Source organism: Barbatula barbatula, assembly GCF_947034865.1.
Source record: "Barbatula barbatula genome assembly, chromosome: 19".
Taxonomy (NCBI): Eukaryota; Metazoa; Chordata; class Actinopteri; order Cypriniformes; family Nemacheilidae; genus Barbatula; species Barbatula barbatula.
In genome coordinates, this window is record NC_136782.1 from 17,673,791 (window position 1) to 17,692,072 (window position 18,282).

Consider the following 18,282-nt stretch of genomic DNA (forward strand, 5'->3'; position numbering starts at 1 on the left):
TGTCCAGTTTTCATTTTCTGCAAATAAATATGAATAGAAACTATTTTTATTTGACATTTGGGAGAAATATTGTTAGTAGTTCACAAAATGGTCTCTTTACCTCTTTATCAAAGAGGCTTTAAATTAGTTCGATTCTAAGATAAGATTTGTTAATGCAGATAATACACAGCTAAAGACAAGGACATAAAACAAACAATCGATCAACAAACAAACTGTTATTTAGTTTAGCTTAATTTGTTAGCTAGCCTGCCTTTACAAAGTGTCTTTTCTTTTTTTGTATAGTCAAGAAAAACATTTCATCCAGCTTTCAGTTTACTATTCCATGTATGTTTTTGGAAAATAAATGAGTAATTGCATGCATTTCTTTACAGCAATTGATATGGTTGGTTTATTTGACATTTTTATGTGAATAAAGGGATATTACACTTTAAAATAATCTATGGGTTGTTTGAATAGGTTAAATAAAAAGCATTTGCTGGGATAATTTAACCCAATTGTTGGGTTTGTCCATTTCTGACCCAATGCTAAAACAAAACAAAACAAACGTTGATATTTTACTAATGAAACTCTTTTAAAGAACACAATCAATTTGAGACTGGAGACTTTTATTAACCAAAAAAGAGAGCAAAGAACATCAAATTACAACTTATTATGAATAAACAGTGCTTATTTAAATAAAAATGCATTCATTTCTGCATTATTATGTCAATGAGAAAACAACATTATTTCGATCAATATTATTGCCATCACACAGTCACATACAAACAAATATCCTCTACAACACTGTGAAAAATTAGGTTTGAATTCCGAATCTTCGCTAACAAATAAATAACTGGTAAAGCATTTGTGTAGGTTATACATCTTCAGTTTGCATTAATTGCATATGCACATATAATGTCACGTTGTGTTCGATTTTCTGCAAAATATACACCATTGTAGCACAATGTATGTTCCTGTTGTGCAGTCAGAGGTTCACAACACAGAACTATATATCATGTATTTACATACACTGGTATCCCATCAAAGTTCCTGTTTGAATGTAAGATTTATTTAATATAACAACTCATTAATCTGTTAGTTCAAATTGTATTTCAAGGGCGGATCGCATATACTGATCATCTAGGTAAACTGACACAACCTTACCGGAGGATTACATAAAACATGACATTTATTTTTAAGCACCTGGGCTAGTCTCATCACGTTTCGTTCTGCTATGTAAAGGATTTTTTAAGGATAACTGCTCCAGTGATCCATCAAGCTTGTAGTGTTTCCAATATTACGTATTACTTTTACTATAAATTCTCAGCTTTACTGCATTGCAGCGTGTTCGGGGCTGTTAAGAGAGTGATTTTATTCCTCTGTTTATTTAGAACAGGAATTAAAAAAGCAATTCAAAAAACGTACAAATATAAATAAACAGAAGAATAAAGGTTTTGGAGGGGGAATCCAGCAACCATTCAATAACCAGTTTTGAATTGAGTGAGTGGGTCCGTTTTCGTTCATAAACGTAAATAAATAAAGATATAAATAAAAAGGTATTCATTTAGCTTACACTGAAATCCAACACAAGGGACAGTTCACCCCCAAAATGAAAAGCCCGTCATTATTTCCTTACACTCGAGTCATTGCAAACCTTTTATTTTTCTATGTTTCTGTGTTGGGGGGGGGGGTGAATAAATAGTGACTGAACTTATTTCTGGTGAACTATTCCTTTAACAATCTCTTCTGGAAATAAGTATCAGCAGGCAAATATTTGGTGTGTAGACTGGTACACACAAAAAAAGATCAACTGCTCCATTCAAGGCAGTGTTATTCCCCCCAAACAAACCCAGAGATGGGTATAGTGCTTTTACATCGAGGCCCACGCGGTACCTCGTTCCCTGATGCATCGACTTACAGCGGACACAGTGAAGAAGACCACTAGATACAAAGTCTCGCCTGCAAACCATACCAATTAACGTTTTTCAGAATGTTCTGGAGAAGCTCAAACATTTGGGAAACAAGACCATGCTTGTTTCTCGAGATGCAGTAGTTGAATTCTATACGCTCTTTCGGAGAACAACAATTTCTGGTATGGTTACAGTGGAAAATCTTGGAAAGACATGACTGCACTGTATTCCAAGTCTTTCGAAGACAAAACTTTCTTTCTTTGAGTCCTAATGCCCTTGAAGAGCCGTGGTCACCATGAGACTAGAAAGAAACTCAAAGACGTGACAATGACTCAATGATAACTGAATGTTTATTTTCGTGTGAACTTATAAATATTAATGGATACGTCCAATGATTGGGCCCTAGTGGCCACTGTGTCCCGTTTGGTCGAGGCATCAGGGAAGAATCGCGGTTCATTTAGTCTTAATCTCAGTGTAGTCACTGCCGTCACCGTCAGGCCTCCTGAAGCCTCCCTCCCGGTGTCGACCGTGAAGAAATTCAAGGGCGGCGTAATTCAGCTCTTGCCTCTCCATGCCTCCAATCGGGCCAACAGATTGGTAATCACTGTCGTCTCCCTGAAAAGAAAAAGCCAGGAGTATACTCATACAAACAGCTGGAAAATCCCAGCAATGTCACAATAAAAGTCCTGTAGAAGACGATCTCAAAAGCAGTGTTAGCTATTAGCTACTGAACAGAATGAGGTAGCCAGTACATGGTGAACTGTTAGCTTTAAGGCAGCAGTAGAAAAGCGGTATTAAAAAATATAAAAAACGTGCTTATAAAATGGACCCCAATTTTTTGCCCCAATTTCCATTATATTCTTATTTTCTTTCACCTCCACCCATTTGTTTACATGCCCTTCTTAAATGTCTTACCGTGCCTTCCTCTAGGATGGAGTTAAACTTTGAGCCCAGGAGCTCAGTCTTAAGCTACGTTAGGGGAAGAGAAACAGACAGAGAATGCAGAGAAGCAATGAAAGAGGAGAGTATGGTGGTGTAAGCATAGGCTACGCTGGGACTCTTTGTTGTGACGCACCATCCACACTCAGCATTATGATGATGGCCGTTCGGAATAGCATACTATTTCTACACCTTAACATACTATAACTATTACATTTGGGAAATCGCACTTTACAGATAACTCTATCCCACAATGCAATATGTTTATATTTCCTGCGGTGTTACATGTTTATTGTGCTAAGATACACTGGATTTCGTAATTTTTGACACGAAAATGGTCACACAGTTGCCAAACTGTTTCATTTACTATAAAAAGACTTATTTTAAGATTTATCAACAGATTTATTATACATAATGAAGTATGCACTGCACAGTATTCAGAAGAAAAGTAAGGAAGTATCCCATTCCAGACACAGCCAGTGTTAAAGCAATAAGCCCCAGGAAGCAGTGGGTTACAGTGCATTTTATAACGGCTAAGGGCTTTGTGGCACGGCATGACGCGACCCCGTAGCTGTTATAAGATGCACTGTAACCCACTGCTTCGCAGGACTTATTGCTCTTATAAAACGGTTATTCCATATCCGTAGCAAGGCTTCATAAAATAAAGTAAATAAAATGATATTTAGGCTATGTGGTGCGGTCAGCCGTTATAAATCGGGGTATTTTATAACGGCTTAGAACTCCGCTCAGCCAATCAGAATCAAGGACCAGAACTGACCGTTTTATAATCATCATTTTGTCAGGAGTGCGTATTAGTAAATGGGAAAGTAAATTGATAAAAATATCAGTAAATTGTTTCACTCTTCATGTCACATGAAACATTTTCTTACGTTGTTTTTGTCTTGTTTTCAAATCATCAGAACACTCTAAAACAAGATATATTCACTTAAGATGCAAAATGACAAACATCTACATCTTGATTTGAGAGAAATCTAACAATCTCTTGTGATGTTTTTGCTTAATACAAGAAAAATTTGTTGGCAAATGGGGTGCGAAAAATGATCTAATTCATAAGGAAAAACAAGATTATTGTCTTGAGCAAAAATGTCACGACAGCTAAACAAATTATGGAGTGATTTTGCTTCTTAACAAAAATATATTGTTTGTTTTAAAGATGTTTATATAATTGCATTTGAAAACAAGACAAAAAAGTAAGAAAATCCATATTTATAATTTATTTTGCAGTTAAACAATGCAAGTCACACGTCAGCAATTATTTCTTAGAATGTTTCATTGTGACAAAACGTTTAATGCTTAGTGTGGAAAGCTACACACAACAAGAGAAGGGCCAGTACATACTGTATCATCATTTGCCACACATACGCCACAGAAAAAAAGACCACAGACTGTTGTTTAGATTTATTTTGCTCGCTTTCAATCTCTACTGTATTATCAGTGTGCAGGTAAAAAAAAGTCATTTCTTATTCATCAGGGTAATATCTCACCACTTTTTTCCTCAGACTCTGTTTGTCCTTCTTGACCGAGCTGTAGAACATTTCGGGATTCTCCACTTTAGATCCCACGTCCTGCCCAGGGTTACCATTCTCTCTGGGGAGGGTGGAGTCAGAGGATCAGACTCCGTCTCTCACTCAACGATGCTACAGACTAACTGACTCGCGGCAACACTTTAAAGGAGCCTTTCACACGAAAATAACAATTTTGTCATCGTGCACTCGTCACGTCACGTCATTCAAAACCTGTACAATCCGACAAGTACAATCTGTTTAAGCTGATCTTGTGGATTCAATTAAACTGAATGGGGCTATTGAGCTCCAAGAATGAGGTTGACCTATAAGAATAAATGTCATAAAATTCCATCAAATAAATACAAAATCTGTTTTATGCAGCTTATAGGCACAGCAATATCCTTGTTCGTGTTCCACAGAAGAAAGAAAATGATTGGAGGGTGTGACATGACGGTGAGTATGACAGGACTTTCATTTTCGTGCCAACGATTCCTTTAAGCCTGGGCATCCATTTTGACACAAGGGGATCATTTTCACCCTTAAATAAAAAGGCCTTTGTGCCACAGTGTCATGTTTGGGGCTGTTTTTGTTTCGTTCGTTTCATTTTTGGTGGCAAAATTAGATAGTAGAAGTGGATAGTAGCTGCTGCAGAGCTCAGGGGTTTTGAGGCTAAAAGCAATGGAGGGGCAATTGAACCGGCAATGGTTCTGTTAGTCCGCAGTTTGGCCCACTGCGCGGTCACCGTCGTACCAAGCAATCAGATTGGATCATCTGTGAGTGGGTTATGGCTTGAAAACCAAATGCCAAAACAGAAACAAACTTAAACAAAACTGAAAATGGATGACTAGGCTTGGGAGTTTTAATATATACAACCTCCGCACTCCGTGTTCACCAAAACTTCTTTTCTCTCTTCTTTCTGAAAGATACTCACTTTTTATTGTTTTGGCCCACGTATCTCACAGCCGCGATGATGAAGGCGATGACCGCCACACCTCCAATAGTCCCCACTATAACCGCCATAATGTATTTTTCTGAAACGGTGAAAAAAGTGTTTTGCTGTTATTTTGTCACGTTTTTGAACAATTTCTGCAAAATATCTACTCACTCTCCTGCTGCAGTTCCAAGCGGATGGTCTCAGATCCGTAAGTGTTGCTGATGCTGCAGTGCACGTGGACGGCCGTGTCACCGTTGTTCCCCCGTTCGCCTTTGTCCCGCAGCTTGATGATGCCTGTGGACATGTAGTGGTCTGAGTGTGTAAAGAAATTGTAGCGATTGTTGGACCCGTTGATGGTGATATTAAGGTCAGGCAGATAGAATTCAATTGCAGGCTCTGGGTTTCCAGAGGCGATGCATATGCACTGAACTCCCTCACGAATTATGGTACACTTGGAATCGTCGAGGAGGACCGGGGCGACTGGAGAAACAACAGAAAAAGTTGAAACTTTACTATTTTCCAAAGTGGTGCTGAGATTGTTTTCACAAATAGTTTAAACTTGTTTGGCTACTGTATTCCAAAAGTCGTACTTTACATACAGAATAAAAATGATGATCTTAGTGTTCTAAAAGAAGAAAGTACATCATAGTTTAAATTTGTATTTTCAGCAGGGAATATCTGGCTCTTAAAGCGTTCACATCGTGTCTTACAGTAACTTACATTCTACAGTAACGTTAAGCGAGCTGCTTGCTCGGCCGTGTTCATTCTCAGCTATGCACTTGTAAACTCCGTCGGCTTGCGGCTGGATCTCATGAAGCTCCAGCGTAGAGCCCTCCTCCTGTGCTGTGATGGTGCCCACCAGCTCTCCATTCTTCAGCCAGGTCAGCGTTGGCATTGGGTTACCCTTACTGATGCATTGTAGGCTTAAGGAAGATCCCTCCACCGCTGAGATGGATTCGTTGATCCACGGCTCCCGTGGAGGATCTTGCAGAGAGAGTAAATAAAGAAGATTGTGGCTTAAAATCATTTGACCTGTTTTTTTAAATTCTTCAGTGTTTTCACATACATTTATGAGCATAGCTCATCATTTTCATAAAAATGTGTTTTCTGATGTTCTCTCTTTTGAAAATAGTCTTACGTTTGATGTTCCTTCTGATGAATGTGTTTACATAACAAACAGCTATCTGTTTTCCAGTATGCAACAGGAACACGACATACTGCATATTATAAACTAAATATATTTTTAAACTATTGACTCATTAACCGGATATAATGTACTGTATATATTTATCTATTAGTATCATCAAGAGATGAAAAACAATTTTGCGACTATAAACCTGAGCAGTCTAGTCAAACAAACAAAAAGGCAGAAATGGCACTTGAAATAAAATCACTTGACACGGACACGCACTGTGGACTTTTTACTCACAATTTACAGCCAGAAACATGGACGTGTTCATACTCCCATAGCCATTGTCACCAACGCATGTATAGATGCCTTGATCTTCAGGAGTGAGGTTCTCCAGAAACAGTGAAGCATTGGAGGCAATAACCGACGTGAGCTCTTTATTTCCAAAGAACCATGTTATCGTGGGACCTGGATTACTGTCCACATCACAGTGCAGAACCACAGAGCTTCCCTCCATGACCTCTTGAGACACGTTCACCCAGACCGTCCGGGGGGCGTCTACGAGAATACATCAATAAACACTGGTATTACTCAATGAAAATTACAAAGTAATTAAAAACAATCGTGACGTCTGTGCAATCATGCGCACGATGTGCGAGTTGCGTAAGATTGTAAGTGAATGTGACGCTTGACAAACGAATTGAAAACTCTCGCTCACTTTAGCTCAAAACTCTTAAGTTATAGAAATAAATGTGTTTGTCATTATTACTCGTGAATAAAGACATATATCAAATATCACAGAAGCAAATTTTGACTTAATTGCTATGTACGTTCTCTTGAAAAAAATACTGTATATTTTGTTTATGACATAGCTTTTCCATTAATTGCACAATGTTCCAATGTTTGAAATACAGGACGCAAAATTGAAATAATTACGATAAAAATGATTTATTACCATTGACCAACTTGCTTTCCATCATGTTTAAAATCAACACACACTTCTTGGTCACAGGCAACTACTATCACGTATCACTCTGCTTTGTCATTCACGTGCTTGGAACTCATAATTACGATATTTCCGACTCCACTTGAAGGCTAAACAGCTCGAGTTTTGGATAAAAGAATAGGCATCTTTTGGTGAAACTCACACTTGACGTCCAGTGATATGATGCGTTCGTAGACAAAGGTAGTATTTGGGTAGTGGACCCGACACCCCAGTAGCTGACCGTTGTGCATGGGTCTGGGTGTAAAAGTGAGGGTGATGGACTGTACGGCGCTATCTTCAACACTATACGGGGTGAAAAGGGGATCAGGCAGGTAGTCTGTGTACATCCAGTGGATCTCTGGGGTCATGTCCGGACAGCTGTCTGGGACGTAGCAGGTCAAGTCCAGACTCTGGTCGCTGATGATCTCGTCTGGAACATTGATGTTTGGCTGGTCTAGGGTACGGATGGGTATGTTAAAGTAAACATGAAGTAAAAAGGACAATATGACATACAACAACCAGCTGTTTTATTGTTAACATTCATAACACTGAATAAATGAATCAAACTCCTCGGTTACCTAACACCTCGAGTTGTGCGAAGTCAGGAAAAGTGTAGATGTTTGCTCCGCCCAGGTCTGCACGAAAGTAATACTTCCCAGAAAGTTCTGCTCCAACGTTATTTATCAGCAATGTGCAGTTCTTATGTGTCAGGTCACCCAAAAGCCTGGTCCGTCCCTTGTAACTTTCGTGAACTATATCTGTGCGGGACTTAAACACCACTGGGGGGAAAAGCTGGGGGTAAGGTTGGCCAAAGTACCAGATCCCATGTATAGCAGCCTTGTAAGGCCTGATACCGGAGGGGTAGGTGAACGAGCAGGGTATAACCACACAGGAGTTCGTCATGGTTGAAATGTCTCTGGGCATCCACACATTCCACTGAGCACTTACATCTGTTTAGAAAGAAAGAGTTTTGTAAAGGATATATCACAAAATATTTTTTTTATTTTTATTTCAGCGTATGATAACTGATACAGGCACAACACTTGTGAGGGAGGAGTCATGCGCAGGTTTTTTTACCTTTCAGAATAAACAGAAGAGGCAACAACAACAGCACCAAGCCCTTCATGGTCTGAGTCTATCTCTGGACCATAGACGTCTGTTAAAAAAGTAAAAGACTTGTTGCTTTCCTTGAACTACATTGCACAACAAATGATACTTTTTAACAATATTTATTTCTAAGCAGTGTTTTGATGGGTGCTTTTTCGATGACGTTTCTTACCGGTCCTTTACACAAAATGTATGCTTCATTTTGATTAATATACATTTTATGAAGTTAAAGTATATATTTTAGCATCATTTATGTACTACACTGTGAAAACACAGAAGATATACAGGTCATTTTTTGCCAGTACATTATCCGTTAATTTTACGGACATTTCTGTTAATGTTCAAGCACAAAGCAATACAGTTCAAAAAATTAAATACAGGTGAAATAAGTGAAAAAAATTTAACGAAACACTATAAAATAAAAAAATATATTTTTTAGTAAGTGTACTACTACTTCAATAGTATTCAGGACTAAATTGCCCCACTTTTAGTTGAAAAAATTGTACTTCTAAGTGTACTTTAAATGTAACAGTAGTAAACTTTGGTCAAGAACATAAAATACACATATTTAACCCTATTATGCTAATTTTCCTTTTGTTAATCAATCAATTCATGAGTCAAGTGATCCCACGCGCTTTATCTGCTTTTTTATCCATACGGCCATTAAAATGATATAAAAATACTTCACAGATGTTTTCCTTATGTCACTTACAAACAACACAGACAACACAGACAACATATATTCATTTGTCACTTAATTCTGGAAAATCATATTGAAAAAAGGTGCTCATTCTCTTTTTGTAATGAAAAAAAGATGAACCTTTTATGTTTTTCACTTACATTATCTTGAATACATTTAATGCCGAGGTTGAAAAACAGGTCTCACAGACTCATAACAACACAAGACGTAATATCTATAAATGCGATCATTTCATTTATGGTATGATGTATGTCTCTCCAGATTTCAAAGTGACAAGTTACATTTTTCTTAAATTTCCATTTGTGTTATTTGTTGTATGTAGTGCAACCTGATAAGCGCTACCTTGAACTGCTTAACCACAACCAGCTGTATTACCCTCTCCCCCTCCAACAATATTGGCACTGCTGTTCTTCCCTCACAAGCAAGGGGACGCTCACATCAACTCAGCGTCCCTTCTGATTTGTCTAAAAACAACAGAGAAACATGACATCAGTATCAAGAGACGACATGAGCCTTCCTAACCCACACAGATGAGCGCTCCACGCTTACTCACGCATGCTCTCGAGCGCAACGTACAGGGCCGCAGTGTGTGGGAGAGAATTGCTCATTATGAGTGTACGACGTCAGCCCTTGCGTCTTTGGCACACATATAGGCAGCACTGTTCATAATATGACACATCATCCACAGTCATACAGCATCACCCAGCTGCCTCTGTTGACTCTATTCACGGACTCCACTCGCGTGTCCGTAGTGTGTGAGATTGCAACACATTTACATACACGCACACGCATGTACTTCAGTACTTCAGAGCAGAAGGGGAGTACAGATGGAGGAGGATCTTTCATAATCTCTATGATTATTATCATAAAAGATTCCCATGATATCTCGCGAGTTTGACGCAATTATTATAAGAATAAACTTTCAGAGACTGCAGTGGCCAAACAGGGGCACACTATAGGCACACTTTCAGTCGCAATATAAACATATTTTTGGCAATATAAACAGTGGCCTCAAAAAGTATTCGTAAATTTGGGACATAGTACTTCTAGAATGAATGATGTTATTGAATAGATGTATGTTATTGTATTTACCAAGTGGCATAAATATAACATAGGCACACTCTTTAAAGGAATAGTTCACCCGTAAAAATGACAATTCTTGTCATCTGCATGGTTTTCTTTCTCCTGCAGAATACAAAAGAAGATATTGGCCCCCATTGACTTCCATTGTATGGATACAAAACCACGGAGACAAATCTTTCAAAAACTTTAGAAAACTTGACTTTTGGAATAATTGTTAAAGTTTTAGGGCCTGGTGGATGTTCAGAATAAACTGTATAGCTTAGCTTCCCAAATACTTTTTGGAGCCTCTATTTGTCAAGATAATGAAAAAATAATAAATGCCACACACGTAAAAAACATTTTAAAGATAACAACACCATTTATGATTTGTTTGCTTTACTGTTATTGCGAGTCATTTAAAAACACAGCAACAATACAACCCATAAGGAAACGCTTCATCAAACAATCATCCCAAATTCTTTCCACATTAATTATAATGGAGTAATTATATTCACACCAGCTGTTCCAGTAAGACCCAACTCATTTATATGCCCATCACATGAGTGCTTTAACCGCTGTTATTTGGAGCTGAAAACCCTGGCACTAGCAATAGAAGGATGAAGCAATCCGCCAGCCAAAACAACAAACAAACCATTCATACTCCACAAATAGGTCTCGCACTTGCCTCATACCAGATCCAGATTTCAATCTTGGGTTCTTCTGAAGTGAAGGAACCGTTCCTCTGCTGGTTTTCTGCTCCTGGTTCTTCAAGATCCTGCTTGTTCTCCTTCCTCAGAGGTGCAGAGACTGGGAAAAAGGACATAGAAAGGAGGGAGTGAGATAGGATAGAGACTTTGTGTGCCGTGGGTAGACTTGAAAATGCATTCTTTTCAGTGGCCCACACGGGCATTCCTTCATTTCTTCTTCTTCTTCTGCCAGCCTGTCTGGGCGTGACTGTCTTTCATAGTTTTTGGTATTTTTTCTGGTGTGCTAGATTCAGTGTGGTCTACAACGTTATTTATCAGCAATCTGCAGTTCTTATGTGTTGAATGTGTCTGTTTAATGTTCGGTTGGATTTGGTTTTCTTACAAGAACTCTCCGTAAGCTATGCGGTGTCATGTAAATGTGTTGCAATTCAACTTTGATGCACAGGTCACATAACGCTAAAATTTGAAAGTCAGTATGTAACCTCAAAGTTAACACTACTTTCCTAACGCATGTTCCAGTTTTTTTCTCTCTCCAAAAAATATGTTTCTTACTCGTAACTTTTTCTAAATCTAAAACATCTCTGCTGATGTCACTGGACCATCGTTGGCTATTGGATGCTTTTAACCACGATGTGGTCTGATGCCTTGGCTGTACAATGCCACTTTTCACCATCATTTTCAGATGGATTAAATTAAGACCTGCCCTAAAATTGTATTATTTGCTACACTCATAAACATGATTGGAATTATGTAATCTTAATCTAAATCTCAAAGTCTATAATTTTCAACTCCAATAAAATAAACTTTTATTGATTATTAGAAAAAAGCAATACTGAAGCCCCTCCCCTAACCCAACCCCTAAACCTAACCATCATTGGCGCGAAAGCAAATTGTACCAAAACGTACAAATGAAATCACACAAATTCATATTCAAATTCAAATTTGCCAGCTCATAAAATAGTTAGGAATTCATGTCAGATTGTGTAGGATGTTTTAACGGGAAAATGTAAAGTACCCTGTAAACTCGCAATTCAGACTTTAATGTAAAACTGTAAAAAAATGTTTAGCATCAGACAGACAAAACGAACATGTGCTTCGTTTAACAAGTCTTTAGCTTTAAATGTTTAAGAAAAATCAAACAGGAATATACAGAGGCTGTATAATGTTATTTCTTGATTCACCTATCGCATCCAGAAACAGCAAGACCAATTCGGTGGCATTTTAAGAAGTGGACAAACAATTACAAAGTATATAAAAACCTGAACACCCGCGATGAATTACTAACCCATGGTAAAGTTATCATCAAAATAACACAGGGTAACCTGAAGTATGACCATTGTAAATAAATAAAAGCCTTTTATACATTTACAAACAAAATGAATGTTGAGACTCAATGTTGAGAATACATTCAATCAATTATCTTTGGTATCAATGATGGACAACAGCCATAGGAACTTCCATGATTTATGGAAGAGGGGGTGGGGGGAACGGACAACAGAGAGCCTGTTGCAAGGTCAGGACGCACAACATGCCAACGCACCCCACACACACACACGCTAGAAAGCACACATTAAAAGTGTACTGTAGCACAACGCTGTATTATTTTAGTAAAGCTTTTTAATGACTTACATCTTTTGCTCAATGTTTTGTGCATGTGTGTATTAGAAAAAGAGCGAACCACATAATCACAGTTGATCTATAAAAGGTAGTTTCTCTTATTTTTGCACCAGAGGGATGGTGAGTAATAGCTACATGAAAGGACTCAAGTAGGCGTCAGAAACAACTACAGAACTAGTCAATAAACGGTGTCATAAATATACAACTCAGTGACATGAAACAACAAACATTGTTTCTAAATGTGAAACAAGTGAACTTTGTCCATGTACACTCATATGTAGGCTACATGTCCCTATCATGAGAGTGTTGATTTAGACAAAAGCATCTGACAAATGCTTAAAATCGAAAGTAAATGTTCCCTCTAAGCTAAGGCTATGTCTACACTTTTCATTTTCAAAATGCTCCAAGTCCACGCTTTAGCTTTTCATGAGTTTGCCACACGCTGGCCATCCACACTGTAACGTCTGAAAAGCATAAAAAACATGAGAAGCTTTTTCTCAATTGCACGAAGGCAAAGAACGGACTTGTGTTTTTGTGGAGACCGGACTTGCGAGTCAGCCTCGGAAGAACGAACTTGGATGGACGTGCCGCAGTGACTTCTAAGACTTCAAGCGGATTCGGTTCACGTGCACGGCTGCATGCGATGCATCCTTGATATCGATAACACATCCGGGTACTTTCATGCATTCTCTGTTCTTGTGTTCTTGAGTATTGGAATGAACTTTGACGGTTGAGAAACGACCTCGGTCACATAACGAAAAATGAGTCATCGTTTTTGAACGTCTACATTTTCCATATCCCCACTATGACATATGACACGTTTTCAAATTTATCCACTATTCCTTGACAAAAACAGTGTTTTGACGTAAGGCCAAAACGGAAACACATTAGTGTGGACACACAGACCAAAATACACACATCTTTGATTTCATGATAACATGTCATGATCCGAGTAGAAAGGCAGTGCTCTTTGCTGGTCGAGTTCTTTGCAGCAGGTTTGGTCACAGCGTGATGTGCTGTTTGGCCCGCGTCCACAAGCTCAGGCATCCTCTAAATATACCAAAGGAGCAGATGGCAGTAAAACATGAGCGCTGACCCTCCTACACCGTGGTCAGCGAGAACGTGTTTTTGAATGTGCACTTGGTAGGGCCTATTCTAAGTAGTGTGCACACCTCTGGTGGGAGGGATTACAATGCTAGCCTAGGAGTCAAACCGCACATGACATGACATAAAATGCCGATATTCAGAACAGAGCTCAACAGCTCAGATATGAGCAGCCCCATCGTATGAGCTGTTATGGCCGGATGAGTCAGATTGTAAACATCTCTCAAAATTGAAATGCTCAGATCAGGGCATGTGTAACATCCATGAAGCAGCTCGCCCACGCCGGGGCTCTGCTAGAACAGCTTGCTGCCAAAATGGCCAATCGCCGTGTTCAAACAATTTGATTTATTATAAACGTAACTGAATCGATTGACTGGAACCACAGGGCTCATCTTAAGTGAATGTAAAATATTTTCATTTTTTTATCATTTTTTGTGTTCTGCGTTCGAAACTATTTTATCAGGTTTGACAGTATAGTATATTCTTTTCTTCCCAGTTGGGAATATATACTGCTCATAAGGGCAGATGGTTCTCAGTAGTCTACCTTCACAAACCAACAGCCTCCTGCCCACATTTCAGACCAAGACGACAGGCCCAGATCCAATTCTGTAAGTGCAGACCCACTCAGCTCTTCCTATAGCACACGCTTCATGTTACACGTCATTTGTGGCACATTTGACATTTAGTCCACGATGCTTTATTAGTCATTTTAACCAAAATGAAACGTTACCTAGGAAACAGACTCATCAATAGGAACGACTAGGATCGAGAGTATTTAAAGGAAAATAAATCATGCACTTTGTTTTTCGAGTGATCACATGTTAAACATTGTATGTTACACTTTGGCTAACCTAAAGTGCGATATGTTGCTTAAAGGCATAGTTCCCCCAAAAACGTCATTTACACATCCTTCAAGTCATTCCAAACCTTTATGACTTTCTTTCTTCTGCAGAAAACAAAATTGAGATTTCTATGAATGTTGATATTGATAACCAAACAACATTGGGGCTCTATTGATGTCCATTGTACTGACACAAAACAGAAGAGTCATATAAAGTTTGGAACGAAACGATAACAGAATTAAAATTTTTGGGTGAACTTGTTGGTAGAACATTGCATTACTCACACAAGTCATGGGTTTGATGCCCTTGAAATAACCATACTGTACAAAAGAAATGTAGCCTATACCTCAAATGAAAGTCACTTTCCAAGCCATAAACAGCATGAGAAACAAACATTATCATTTTCCGACAACTACCAGGCAGCAACAGATCAGCCTTGCTTCTTTCTCCGATTTCCAGATCACAAATCTAAAACTCAAAATCTGAAATACACCAATAAATGAGCAACACTGTACATGATAACCTATAAAAGTCTCCAAATCACACCAGGACTCACCAGGCAATGTGTCCCACGCTGTATCTCCTCACCAAAGCAAAGCATTAATCAGCAGAGAAAACTGTAGTATGACATACACTCACAATGGCCACACACACACGCACGCACGCACGCAGCAGGAATGAGGGCCCTTTTTGCCACTTTCTGTACCATGCCCCGGGCGGGGGAGAAGGAGGTGGGGTGGTTTCTCTCCTCCTTTTAACTCCTCCGTTCTATATGGAAATGTCAGACGCTCAGAGCAGGGAGCATTGTTCCATCCACTCAGACCATTCATAAAGTGCTCCGCTCGACCCACAATGCACTGTACTGTTCCTACAGGTTCGGCACACATGGATGCTGCAGCGTTCGGTGCTCGTAGGTCAATCCAACCCCAAATCAAAAAATGTGCCCACACACGCGTGAATATGTGCATTATTTACACTGGAAGGAATGAGGGGAATGTAAGCATTTTCATTAGACAGCCGTGATGAGCGTGCCGACAAAGCAAATGTTACGCATTCTTTGAGCTGTTTAAAGGTTTTTGCATACGGCAGACACTTTATACAAAGAGAATTACAGTGCATTGAACATATACATTGTATAAATATGTGTTCCCTAACCATAACAAAACATTTAAGCCTCCTATACAATCAAACACCATTGTGTGTCTAACAGTCTCATAGAAAACATGTTGATCCAGTTGTCACTGCCTCTTACAACAGAGCAATAAGTCAATCAGCATAGATGTAAATGCTATTCTCAAACACACTCGTGTCTAACAAACGGCACACACACACACCCCTGCCCGTTGTGCTTACACAGTGGCTATTGTTTAGGCCGTCCCAAGGATAGAACAGAACGGGCAGGCTGGAGACTGACACCACACAACACAGGGAAGTCGATGCACACAGCTAATTGTCCAATAAATCGTGACAATAAGCCATTCACTTTTCACGTCTTACTGTTTTCTCTCATGAGTTCTCATTGGATGTTACAGTGCCATATTTGAGCAATAAGGTACGAGAGGAAGACACACGAGAAGCTGTTGTTGCTAAATTACTTACAAATGTGACTGATTCAAATGTTGATAAAAACTTATTGTTAAAGGGACGCAAAACATTTTTCTTCTGCGCCCAAAACATTTTTCTTCTGCGCAACACAAGAGAAGATATTTCGAAGAATGATGGTAACCAAAAAACACTGGCCCCCATTGACTTCCATTGTATGGAGACAAAACCACTGAGATATTTCCTAAAATATTTGTGTTTCCCTGAAGAAAGAGTCATAAACAGGAACTAAATGATTGTGACTAAATGATGAGAGATTTTTTTATTTTGGGGTGAACTCTCTCTCTTTAAGTGCGGTGGTACTAAATGGGGTTCAAATAAACAAATGTTTTCATGCTTAAAGCTAAAATTCAACATACATTGAACTTTTTACAGTCAACTTTAACAAGAGGTGAATAAAAAAAGTATTAACTTGTTTCTTTCACATTAGTGACTAAACTTTAAATGTAAAAGTGAATTGAATGGCTTAACAATGTGTTGTATAGTGTACATAGGCTACAATGTTGTAGACCAGGTTTAAAATTCAACACTTAATAAAAAAAATTTAACTACATGTATGCCCAAAAGGCCTAAAGAACAGATTGAAGACCCCCGGTAGATAATGTTGATATAGTTTGTAATGTAAACTAAAGTGGCCTACACAACTGACACACTGTATTGGTCCAACACCATCACCATCTATTTTGTAAGCATTGGAGATGCAGAATACAGACCACTACACAGCCCCCCCACCCCCCAGCAGACCAGCTTGGTTTTCACCAACATGAGTCAGATTTTTCCTTATTCTAATGCCACATCTATGACACTACTATAACAGTAGCACACGCACAACCCGGCCCTACCAGGCCTCTGGTTCGAGCCATGATGTCAGTGTGCCTGTAGGCCCGCTGTGAAGTGGGGGTGATGGTGTGCAGCACTAGGAAAAAGGATCCATTGTCCTTCTATTGTCTTAGGGAAGACTGACTACATAGATGGTCTGTGGTCCAGCGGAAAGGTGGAAGAGAATAGGGCACAGGGAATCATGGAACAGGGTGACTCTGACATTTATTGACGACACCTGTCTGAAACAGGGTCAGAAGAGACCTAAAACAACCAATGAGAACGTTTAGCAATGCTATTCATATCAATTAGAAGCAAGTTTACTTAAGTTTGACAACCAGAAAGTATTTTTCTTGAAATAGACTTTCATTGTTCTACGTTGTCGAAGTATGAAAAGAAAACAAAAACCCAGTCTGATGATGTAATCTATTAGACAGATTCAAACATATACATACAAAATAGAAATTGCAAATGTGGCAGCTGAGATCCACAAGTAATTCACTGTCTGCATAAACGGTATACTGTACAGTTGATGTAAAGTGACCAAACAGGTTGCACATTAAATAAAAAGACAAGCTTGTGGACAAACCCAAATTTATCTCCATAAAGCTATGGGACATCTACCCACAGTGGGCTTTGGACAACTGGCCTGCTGCCATCTATGTAGTCAGAGTGGAATTAGCCAATGTTTTAATCCTACCCTGGAGATCAAATAATTTTTGTGAAGCATGGACCGAAAAATTTGAATGCCCTGGTTAGGACGCAACTATGCTGAGAATGTCATTTCTGCACAATATAAATATAAATAAAATGACCTTTTACTGGACCCATAGTGGTCTCAGCATCACATTCGATGCTCTATCATAAACAAGACCCCTTACAAAACGTTGTTTTTAAAGTTCACAATAGTGTATTTACATTTTATATTGGAGTGTCAAATGCATAAGCCATATTTCTTAATATCAAGTTTTAATAATTGATTTCCTTTTTAATTATAACATCTGCTATAACTTTAAATAAAGTGGACACTCGAAACTCCAATGTGAGGTACCAAATAAACATCTCCTGGTTCCTCGTTGCATGTATGTTTCTTAGAGTATCATGTGTGGGTTAAATAGGATAAAAATCAGACCTACCTTATCAGACGTCTTCAGCAGGAACAGACAGACAGAATGACTATAATTCAAGTGTGATGGCACTCACTCTCTCTCTCTCTCTCTCTTTGCCTATTGCATTTCAATCCCTCCCACCATCCTCTCTTTCTCTCTCTCTCTTTCTCTCTCTCCAACACTCCTTACTATTTATCTGGTGGCGTGTGCC

At 38.9% G+C, this 18,282-nt stretch overlaps 1 protein-coding gene across 2 annotated transcripts; it reads right to left on the bottom strand.

Annotated features, from left to right (window-relative positions):
- Nucleotides 1-585: 585 nt before the first annotated feature.
- On the bottom strand, nt 586-18,173 carry mag (myelin associated glycoprotein). Of its 2 annotated transcripts, XM_079480726.1 has the most exons (12): nt 18,099-18,173; nt 10,957-11,078; nt 9,552-9,673; nt 8,480-8,558; nt 7,981-8,352; nt 7,566-7,856; nt 6,718-6,975; nt 6,009-6,272; nt 5,460-5,768; nt 5,286-5,385; nt 4,334-4,436; nt 586-2,504 (listed from the first exon to the last, which is right to left on the bottom strand). In XM_079480726.1, exons 4-12 carry the CDS (start codon nt 8,526-8,528, stop codon nt 2,343-2,345), a joined length of 1,908 nt encoding a protein of 635 aa, XP_079336852.1. In that variant the 5' UTR covers nt 8,529-8,558; nt 9,552-9,673; nt 10,957-11,078; nt 18,099-18,173; the 3' UTR covers nt 586-2,342. The 2 variants fall into 2 exon arrangements, with proteins under 2 accessions (XP_079336852.1, XP_079336853.1); XM_079480727.1 differs by lacking the exon at nt 4,334-4,436 and having other exon boundaries at nt 592-2,504.
- Nucleotides 18,174-18,282: the final 109 nt, after the last annotated feature.